Here is an 11,367-nt window from a genome sequence, read left to right as displayed (position 1 = left end):
TAGATTGCCCCATCTTCCTTCCAAGGAGTGGCTGGTGGGTTTGAGCCGCCAGCCTTCTGGTTAACAGTCAAGTGCCTTAGGCACTATGCTACCAGAGTTCCCAGAGTGGCATTAGGTAACCAACACAGCTGTACTTCCAGGCATGTGGCACTGTCCCATTATCAGTAGAGTGGTAGAAGCAGCTGCCAGGCTGGCTTGGGTAGGAGGAGGATAGGAGAATTGACTGGAACAGTACTGGCACAAGAACCGCTTCAGAAGAGCACCGCTACGAGCCACCGTCCTGGGCGTCTTTGGCTTGTACCGCAGGAGACTCAGGAGCTGACAACTCAGCTTTGGTGGTGAACTAAAAACTAAGTCCTCCCAGAGGAAGGACTTTGTGGCGGCTGCCCCATCAGTTCTGATGCGTGGCAACCCCATGTGTGCAGAGGACAACTGCCTCACAGGGTTTCCAAGGCTTTGACCTTCTGGAAGCAGATTGCCAGGCCTATCTTCAGAGGCACCTCTGGGTGAGTTCAAACCGGCCACCTTTTGGATGGTAGTCGTTCAGCTCTTAGCCATTTGTTCTACCCAAGGCCTCTTAGAGGAGGGACTGACGCTGTTTACATATCTCCTCCCTTGCTTGACCTGGAGACTGAAGTGAGCAGCTCAGTGGGTCCAGTCGTGGTGAGCTGCCAGGGGAAATTCAGAGCAAAGAAGGCTGAGGAGAGCATATCAAATGATACACAGTCACTAAAACTGCGTTCAGCTAGCTGAAGAGTCAGGGATGCCCTTCAAGTGAAATTTGTACTCATTGGAACTTAGCTTCTCTATGTTTTTATCTGAATATTTAAAAAAAGAGTGAGACAGACTGGAATCTACTTGATGTTTTCACTTCTACTGGATGCTTAGAATGCTTGGGGCCCATTCCATTGAGCCTCTCAGTATTTAGAACTACCTGCATTGTACTGATAGTGTAGTACCTAAGGCACTTGACTGCTAATCAGAAGGCTGGGGTTCAGACCCACCAGCCACTCCTCGGAAGGAAGATGGGGCAATCTACTTCCATAGTGATACTGAGTGATACTGCCTTGGAAACCCAAGGAGGGGTCGCTATGAGTTGGTCTGACTTGAGGGCACATAACAACAACAATAGCATTGTACTGAAGGTGCTCTGGTAGCGTAGTGCCTAAGGCACTTGACTGCTAACCAGAAGGCTGACGATTCAAACCCACCAGCCACTCCTTGGAAGGAAGATGGGGCAGTCTACTTCTGTACTGATACCGCCTCGGAAACCCAAGGAGGGGTCGCTATGAGTTGGGTCCGACTCGGCAGCACATAACAACAACAACAACAACAACAACAACAACAACAAGCATTGTACTGAGAAGATACAGCAGTGAATCAAGCAGTCAGACACTGTGCTGGCTAAGTGTAAATTTCTCTTGGGGCAGGATTATTTCAGTTAACTTACAGCGGAGCAAAATATCTACCTGTTTTAAGGAGAGTGGAAAAGCGAGGATACTTACCTATGTTTTCTACCATGGGTCTTGTACAGTAACTAAGAAAACTTGTTTCTGTGGCAGACAGTCATGTGTTAGCAAGGCCATGATAGAAATACAGATGGGCGTTGTGGAGGCGATTGCCATGGAAAGAAAGAAATAGATTGAGTTTGGAAGAAGAAGGAAGACTCCTCTTGTCCTAAATTAAATAAAAAAGAAAATCAAAGCACACATTTAATCCGTGATTTTCAACGGCTGTTCCAAACCCTCTTATGGTCACATGAAATTGGTCTAGTACAGTAAATTGTTTCCTTTGACAACTAGCTTTTCCTTCAAGTGATTGTTTTAAAGTTTTGTCTTCCAGGTTCTTCTTTAAATATACACCCATCACATTAGATTAATTTTAATCCAATCTCTTATATAACCACTATCATTTTGGATTGTTCTCAAGTCCTGTGGAATTAGGAATTCTTAGAACTGTTTGGTTTCTGACAAGCATGGCAGGCCCAAAAAAAGACTTGGAAGGTACTTAATGATGGAGGGCAAGGTCTGTGGTGCCTCCACCCAGAGCAGCACGGTAGGTAAGGTCCAGCTGCTGCCATGCTCAGATTTTCCCAGGGTTGTTATATACACACGCCTATTTTTAACAGTCATCTTTTCTTCTTCATTATTACCAGCTCCGGAATCAAATACTTCAGGTTCTTGCCTGCTTTAAACATGCCCTCAGATCTCTGTAATTCAAACTGAAATGTCTGAAATGAGGACTGTATCATTTCAGGACAGGGCAGCTTATTTGTGCTGGGAAATTCCCAATTAAGACTTCAGGATTGTTTGCTAGAAAATGAATTCATTTCTCCTTAATTCCCTGGGGATAGTTTGTTGAACTCTGCGTTCCTTGTAGAGAGTGAACTCACGTCTATGAAGTACTTATGGCAGTGCCAGTACCCTGCTAGTGCTTCATGAGTGGCAGACGTGACACTCTCTTCTTGCAGAATTGGAGTCATGGTTTTGCCAAGATCATGTACTAATTTAAATTTACGTCCCTAGCTCTTGATTTTACTATTGATAACATTTATTCACAGCAGATTTAAAATGTGGACGTCAAGTAGAGTGTCTCAGTATACAGTCCTTGGTGTTGTCTAAAATGCCAAACAGTCGTAGGCCAGGTTGTAGATTATGGGTCTCTGTGAGTTGGATCCGACTCAACAGCAGTGAGTTTTTTTTTTTTTTTTTTTAATGTGGAATGACATGGTTTATGTCTTGCCCATGCATCTTGCCTGTCAAAACACTCTAGGGACTGGGTTTTGCATTACTCTCACTCCAGAGCTTAGGCAGGATGGAGCCCTCCCATCAGGAGTGTTCCCTTTTCTGTGGCAGAAGGAAACAGCCCAGAGCAGCCCAGAGAGTCATATTTAAAATGCCTTAGTCCAAGTCACTGGCCAGAACTAGTCACTTGTACCTGCCCAGCCATAAGAGGGCCAAGAAGTGCACACCTGCCAAGAAGTGCACACCTGCCTGTGTGCAAGTGTTGTTTGTTGTTTGTTGCCATCAAGTTGATTTTGTCTCAGAGCAGCCCCACATATAACAGAATGAAACACTGCCCTGTCCTGCGCCATCCTCAGAATCGATGCCATGCTTGAGCCCATTGTCACCGCCACTGTGTCAATCCATCTCATTACCCTTGAGTCAATTCCAACTTGCAGCAACTGTATAGGACAGAGTAGAACTGCCCTATAGGGTTTCCAGGGCTGTAAATCTTTATAGAAACAGACTGGCACATCTTTCTTCTGCAGAGCAACTGGTGGATTCAAACCGTTGACCTTTCAGTTACCAGCTGAGCACTTAATCATTGTACTACTAGGGCTCTGCGAGTAGAGATCTCAGGATTTATTTGGTGAGCTGCACTCATGACTATCACACTGGACTAATTAGATTCGTCATGCTTTACGCTCCTGACTAGCATCTGAAAAGTGTGTGCCACTGGGTATTACGAGGTCAGGCACAAACTTCCACGTCACTTACCACAAATTCATCCCCACTAATGAAATATAAGTCAGAAGTACCTGAAAATGATTCAGATCATTTAAATAATTTGTTAGATGGTCTTAAAACTCACCCATGTTCCACAGGCAGCCATGGGGATGGCCCAGCACTGGGCAGAATTTCACTCTGTTGTGTGTGGGGTCACCATGAATCAGGGCTGACTCAGTGAAAGCTAACAACAATAAAGAGCACAGCCTTCGTTACAGAATTCTTGCTTTAAAGTACAGTGTGTGATACATAGTGACAGTTTGCTGATCCTTGTATCAACAGTATAGTGGTCCAGTTTTTGTGGGAAAGACTGGCCCACTACACTGTCAACTCATAGTGACCCCTCCTTGGGTTTCCGAGGCGGTATTGCTACGGAAGTAGATTGCCCAACCTTCCTTCTGAGGAGTGGCTGGTGGGTTTGAACCGCCAGCCTTCTGATGAGTAGTCAAATGCCATGGGCACTATGCCACCAGAGCTTCCATGGTGAAAGACTAGGAAGTTACATTTTAAGAAAATACACTGGTAAAATTTCAGGCTACTTACAGAGGACTAATCATGAATAGTATAGTGGTACTGTTATTTGCTACTGTTACTGTTCACATTTTCATTTTTTAATTGAAATATGGTCATTATAAATAATAAAAACAATCTTCTAGTCTGGAAGCTCCACTAGGACCTGTCCACCATGCGTGACCTTGGTAGTATTTGAAACACCAGCATCCCATCAACATGCAAGCCACCACATACAGCAGACTGACGGGGATGGTTTAGAAAATATTTAATACATTTATCTAGTCCCATGTTTTATAAAAGTTAGTAATGATTTAGGCATGATTCTTAATCGTCTTATGAATTTAGGCAACCAGAGAGAAATACTATGTCCAAAGGCATGGAGGCTTGAAAAAACATGGTCGATTAGGAAAACTGCAAATATTTTAGAATTTTGAGAGTTAAAATGCACGATGGGGGTAAAAAGTGGCAAGAGATGAGCCTGGTAGACAGGCATTCACATCACGAAATGTCTTCAAAACATGAAAGTGTCTTCGAAATATGTATGCACGGTTACCATGTAGGCACTCGGGAGTCACTGAAGAATTTTGAGTGGGTAGCCCAGAGACAGATTTTCAGATATATTTTTACCATATTTTTAGATAGGTTTTGATCATCTTAGAAATGGCTCCTGCAGATTAAGGTCTGCGTAATATTTTAGAAGCAGGGGACAATGATTGGCCGCCTGTCTTTGTGACACGGCACTCTCTCCTTGCTCTTCCAGTTTCTCATCCAGATCCCCAGCCTCTTCCCTCACGGATCAGACCTATTACTCTTCACTTGAGTGGTGGGTAGTGTGAGTCACTGCTTACAGTGATCGGAGAGAAGATACATAGTAGGTCAGTTAGAGGTTAATGCTTGAGGCAAGTGACAAAGGTCAATTCAAAGAGATGAGTGCAAGGCTGTGCACAGGAAGTGAGTTCAGGGTCAGGAACCAGGGAGAGTACCAGTGAGTTGGAACGTGGACTGTGAGAGTGATTGACATCACTGGTTTAGGATAAAGGTTGTCAGCAAGGAAAGGGCTAGCCCCCTCCTGCATCTCCTTCATCACAGTTCTGCTGAGGGCTAACTGTGAGCTGGGCTTTGTGTAGACCTTAGGAATACAGTGAGGAGTAAGATAGGCAGGACCCAGATCTACGTCTAAACCACAGAACATCAAAAATGATTGCAGCAAATATTTCTTCAATTTGCCCAAGAATGGTACTTAACTAATCATAACATTCTAGATGCAAAGGGCAGAGGTTAATTTATTGAATGTAGTGGATGTCTTAGAGTATGAAGGCTTGATTGTCTTGAGGAACCCAGGTTGAGAAAGTTAGTCTGGTGGAGTAATATGACTGGTAAGTACAATGATAGAGAAAGTTCTAGGTCCTGTGGGAGTTCATTCCTAATAGGAATAGCCAGCTAGACTGCAGAGGTCACGGGATGCTTTCTGGAAGAAAGGAAGTCTGAAAAGAAAAGTAGACATTAGCCATGTGAAGAATGGGAAAGAGGAGAAGATGGGAAGGACATCCCTGCTCTGCGGCCCCCAAGTTGTTTAGTTAGCTAGAGTCGCGATTGTGAGGGGGGAGTAGTGGCCAGAGACAAGTTCTTGTCAGCCTCATTGGAGGCTCCTTCTCATTGGGTCCTGGCAGACGCAGACCACAGACTTCAAGAGCCAGGTCCAGCTGGGTGTACGCTAACTAATCCGAGCCTGGTACGCACATCCCTTGGGGAGTCATCATTTCTTTTCCTGGAATCATTGGTGGGATGAGGTCTCATTGTCTGTAATACACTATGATGAGGTGTCTTCAGTCTGTGAACACCACAGTCTGAGACCCTTTGGAATAAGATCTGGTTGTCATTTGAAAGTGAAAAGGTTGAGACTTGGTGGTCTGCGTACCTGGCCTTTGGGGCTCTGCCTGTCTTTTCTGCCCAGTACATACATGGTGTTGGCTGTGGTATTTCTTTTGGGGTAATCTGGATCCTTGCAACCCTGTGCAACAGCAGTTCCCACCCCAAGACCCACTGGATCAAAATCTCCAGTTTAACATGATCCCTGGGTGACTTATATGAGCATTTGATTTTGAGAAGCCTTGATCTGGATGATTCAACAAGTAACCCTTCTGTACTCTTAACATAAAGATTACTTGGCAGGACCAGACTTACATGACATTGCTGTATGTAGCTGGAGCTCTGGTGGTATAGTGGTTAAAAGCCTTTGGCTGCTAACCAAAAAATACCAGTGTTTCTGTAAAGATTTCTAGCCTTGGAAACCCTATGGGGCAGCTCTACTGAGTCCTGAAGGGTCACTGTCAGTCAGATTCAGTTCAGTGGCAATAGGTTTGTTTGGTTTTGTACATAGCTGGTCCTGGAGGAGAGTCTTTAGTGCCCTGTAACAGATTGGGGCTCCAGTGATTTGAAGTGAGGTATTAATATCCTTATTTAAACAGAATTTTTCTCTGGTTCCTTCTCTCCCTACCCCCCTTGTTAACTCTAGCAAATGAAGGGCAGATAGATTCTTCTTCTTTTTTTTTTTTTTTTCATTGTGAAAAAGTCTTTATTTTAAGAAAATAATTTAGTTAACAAGTTTCACTTAGCAAAATACACCCAAAAGGAAATCACAGTACAAAGAAAGGTTTAAGTCAAGGCCTCACCAAAAATCCTACAGTATTAGTATTGTGTCTCAATTTTCAAAATTAACTTTTTAAAAGCTTAAAACTTAACCTAAAAGATTTTAAATGGAAACAAACTAGAATGAACAAACATGAGAAATGGTTCTCTTTGGATTAGGGATCTAGCACCTTTGAGTTTTCCAAAAAAGCATGACTCCCAAATGTTTGACTGTAATGTGGTGCAAAAGATCCACATTTAACATATTTTAAACTACTTTAACTTGGACATCACTCTGAAGTATACTACCAAAACGTTAATTGAGAAAAGCTGAAAATAGTTTCTTATAGTTTACTCAATATCTTTATCACATGCTAGAAGAAAGTTTGCATGAGAAAACACTGAAGAAGTAATTTTTTTTTTTTAAATCCAGATTTCACAAACTCATGGTGCAAAATGGGTCCCACAGCTTCTCTATGTAATAACTGCTCTCCACTTCTTGTTGGCTGCCTGTGAAAATTTGATTGAAATAACTCAAATGTTTCTATAAAACTAGTCATATCCACCCATGTTCTCCTGACCGCTATAGCCAGCCCCGTAACAGCCACTCACTGACTGGCTCTTGAGGCCAGTGTAAGTGGATTGGGTTGACATCCCCATGCCCTGTATCATTTGGCTACTGTCAGCCCTATTGCTGGACCCTGTGGTTGAATTCAAGAAGAGCTCTATGTATCTGTGTTGCATGTTGGCTCTGTCTTTTGACATGGCGGCCACAGCTTCTTCATGAGTGGCAAACTCGACATCTGCTTCACTGGTCACTCTTCCATCAGGGCCAATCTCAATATGAACTCTCACAGGGTTGAGTGGAGAGAAGAAGTTATAAATGTCATTCTCGGTCGCTTTGTATGGTAGCCCCCTCATGTGGACACAGTGTCCAGTTGTGCTCTGGACAGTGAACTCACTGTCTCCATATCTGTGGTCATACATTCCTGACAGACAGTAACTGAGATCTCTTCCAAACAGATCAGTGGTGAAACCATAGTTGTCGCTGAGGCCACTATACTCCTCATAGCCCCCATAGCCTGTGCTGTAGGTCCCAGACCTCATCCTGTCAAAGCCTGCTTGTTTGACAATGCCAGTATATCTCTGGGCAGTGCCAGGCCTGTCATAGGGCCCTGGTCACTGAACAAACATGAACTTCAGCGGGGGATCGGAGTGTGATCTCACTCTTCCTGACTGCTTTTGAACACTTCAGTATACCTGGGCCCTATTCTTTCCTTGTGCTTCCCTAGTGCCTTCTCAGCTAACTCCTGTGAAGCAAACTACACGAAGGCCTCCCCTGTAATCTTGCCCTCAGGGTCCACTGGCAAAGTGATCCCATTTGGCATGATTTCCAACCCTGAGAAGAACTGAACAATTTCTTCCTTTGTGCATCCAAATGGGAGTCCTTGAAGACGCACAAAGCCATCATTGGCACTGTCGGCGCTGCTTGGACCACTGTGCTTCAACACCCAATCCATTTCAGTTCTGTGGGACTTGAATACCTCAATGTAGCGATGCCCCATGCTTTCTCTGTCTTTCTTCAGGGCCATTTTTACATCATCTTATGATTCAAGTTCAACAAAAGCCTCACCACTCTGTCTGCCTTCTCTGGTGTAGATGAAATGAACACCTACTACGCCATCATGAATTTTGCATTCAGAGAGGAAATTCTGCACATCCTCAATAGAGCAAGACCATGGCAAGCCGCGGAACTTGACCACAAATCCTTCACCTCCCTCGGGACCCAGCATCTTGGAGACTGGATAGGTCAGGTGTCAAACTAGCGTAGTGTGCAGCTTTTTGTGGCTTAAAATACAACAGTGAACGTGGACCTCCTCGAGGAGATGTTTTGGTTGTTACAGATTATCCCTTCCAGAGTCTGCTCCTCCACCCGTAGCCTGACCAAAGGCTTCCGCACACTCTGTCTCCTCTCTGCGGCGGACTCTAGATAGATTATCCTTGTAGTTGGAAAACCCTTCTGCACTTGGCCCTCGAACAACGTGGGTTTGAACTACACATGTCCACTTACACGCAGATTTTTTTTTCAAGATCTTGAAGAAATTCAAGAGCTAACAGACCCATACCAGAACACAAGACAACTTTATGGAGATGTAGGCCTCTGAACCCGTGCCGACGAGAAACAAGATGTGGAAGAAGCAGAGCCAGAAAACCAGCTGGCCTCATCCCGTCCGGCACAAGGGCTCTGATCATCCAGGACTGCTTTTGACTTCTTTTACAACGTGGACGCTTCTATGATACAGGCACTGAAACTAAAGAAAACACTGGAAGGATTGGTACCGTATAGAAACATTTTCAGAGAAATGAAAAAGCAAAAAGTCAGACAGAAACTATGATGTATTTCTGTCACGTTAAACAGAGTGTGCCTGCCTATGCTGCTTCCCCTGCTACCACCTCCACCTTTTCTGACTCTGGTGCCCCTGAGATAGCATGGCCGACCCTCTTCTTCCCCCTCAGCCTGCTCAATGGGAAGATGATAAGGAGCATGAAGACCTCTGTGATGAGCCACTTCCACTTACTGTTGTTGTTAGGTGCTGTCGAGTCATCTCCAACTCATAGTGACCCTGTGCACAGCAGAACAAAACACTGCCCGGTCCCACATCGGCTCCATAATCCCTGCTATACTTGAGCCCATCGCAGCAGCCACTGTGTCAACCCATCTCGCTGAGGGCCTTCCTCTCTTTCGTCGACCCTCCACCTTACCAAGTATGACATCCTTCTCCAAGGAATGGTGCCTTCTGACAACATGACCAAAGTAGGTGAGATGAAGTCTGGCCATTCTCGTGTCCAAGGAGCATTCCAGCTGCACTTCCTCCGGGACAGATCGGTTAGTTCTCTTAGCAGTCCATGGTACTTTCAGCATTGTTCGCCAGCACCACAACTCAAAAGCATCAATTCATCTTTGCTCTTTCTTATTCATTGTCCAGCTCTCACATGCATATGAGGTGATTGAAAATACCATGGCTTGTGTCAGGTGCACCTTAGTCCTCAAGGAGACATCATTTCACCTCAACGAAGTCTTTTGCAGCCGACTTGCCCAGTGTTATACGTCGTCTGATGTCCTGACTGCTGGTTCCGTTGGTGTCGACTGTAGAACCAAGCAATGTGAAGTCTTTGACAACCTCAGTCTTTTCTGCATTTATCGTGATGCTGCTTATAAGTCCAGTTGTGAGGATTTTTGTTTTCTTTGTATTGAGATGTAATCCATACTGCAGACTGTATTCTTCAACCTTCATCAGTAAGTGCCTCAAGTCATCCTCACTTTCAGCAAGCAAAGTTGTGTCATCAGCATATTGTAGGTTGTTAATGATTCTTCCTCTAATCTTGATGCCATGTTCTTCTTCATATAGTCCAGCTTTTTGGATTATTTGCTCAGCATACAGATTGAATAAGTGTGGTGATAGGATACAGTGCTGACACACTCCCATCTTGATTTTAAACCATGCAGTGTCCCCTTGTTCTGTTTGAACGACAGCCTCCTGGTCTATGTACAGTTTCCTCATGAGTACAACTAAGTGTATTCTCATTCTTCTCAATGTTATCCACAGTTTGTTATGATCCACACAATCAAATGCTTTTGCCTAGTCAATAAAACACAAGTAAACATCTTTCTGGTATTTGCTTTGAGCCACGATCCATCTGACAGTGGCAATGATGCCCCTCATTCCACATCCTCTTCTGAGCCCAGTTTGTACCTCTGGAAGCTCTCTGTCAATATTCTGCTGCAGCTATTTTTGAATTAATCTTCAGTAAGATTTTACTTGCTTGCGATATTAATGATATTGTTCAGTAATTTCCACGTTCTGTGGGATCACCTTTCTTTGGAATGGGTACATATACAGATCTTTTCCTGTCAGTTGGCCAGGTAGCTGTCTTCCAAATCTCTTGGAATAATCGAGTGAGGTGCCTCCAGTGGGGCATTCATTTGTTTAAACATCTCAATGGGATTCTGTCTATTCCTGGAGTCTTGTTCTTCGCCAATTCCTTCAGTGCAGCTTCAGCTTCTTCCTTCAGTAACATTGGTTCTTGAACATAGGCCACCTCCTGAAATGGATGAACACTGACCAATTCTTTTTGGTACAGTGACTTTGTGTGTTCCTTCCATCTTCTTTTGATGCTTCCTGCATCATTCAGTATTTTGCCCATTTGGTGTTGTTGTTATGTGCTGTTGAGTTGGACCTGACTCATAGCGACCCCTCCTTGGGTTTCTGAGGCAGTATCACTACGGAAGTAGATTGCCCATCTTCCTTCCGAGGAGTGGCTGGTGGGTTTGAACTGCCAGCCTTCTGGTTAGCAGTCAAGTGCCTTAGGCACTACACTACTAGAGCTCATAGAATCTTTCAGTATTGCAACTCGAGGCTTATGTTTTTTCCTCAGTTCTTTCAGCTTGAGAAATGCGGAGCGTGTTCTTCCCTTTTGGTTTTCTAACTCCAGGTCTTTGCACATTTCATTATAGTAATTGGCTTTGTCTGCTCAAGCTGCTCATTGAAATCTTCTATTCAGCTCTTTTATCTTTTCATTTCTTCCATTTGCTTTAGCTACTCTCTGCTCAAGGGCAGGTTTCAGAGTCTCTTCTGACATCCCTTTTGGTCTTTTCTTCTTTTCTTGTCTTTTTTTTTTTTTTTTTTATTAGGATTTGGGTGAAGATTTACAGAGT

At 44.1% G+C, this 11,367-nt stretch overlaps 2 protein-coding genes across 2 annotated transcripts in view; one reads left to right on the top strand and one right to left on the bottom strand.

The window, feature by feature from the left end:
* DIS3L2 (DIS3 like 3'-5' exoribonuclease 2) overlaps nt 1–11,367 on the top strand; it is a 418,510-nt gene that overhangs the window by 53,797 nt on the left and 353,346 nt on the right. The window lies entirely within an intron of this gene.
* LOC103197885 (heterogeneous nuclear ribonucleoprotein F-like) lies at nt 7,203–8,443 on the bottom strand. Its single transcript, XM_042780994.1, is given in 2 exon segments — nt 7,203–7,737; nt 8,049–8,443. Coding segments are annotated over 2 exon segments (930 nt in total).

This window comes from Orycteropus afer, unplaced genomic scaffold (genome assembly GCF_000298275.1).
Source record: "Orycteropus afer afer isolate SDZICR_OR568_19922 unplaced genomic scaffold, OryAfe1.0 scaffold00006, whole genome shotgun sequence".
Taxonomy (NCBI): Eukaryota; Metazoa; Chordata; class Mammalia; order Tubulidentata; family Orycteropodidae; genus Orycteropus; species Orycteropus afer.
The sequence above is the reverse complement of the archived record's forward strand: the minus strand, read 5'-3'. Positions and strand labels throughout refer to the sequence as shown.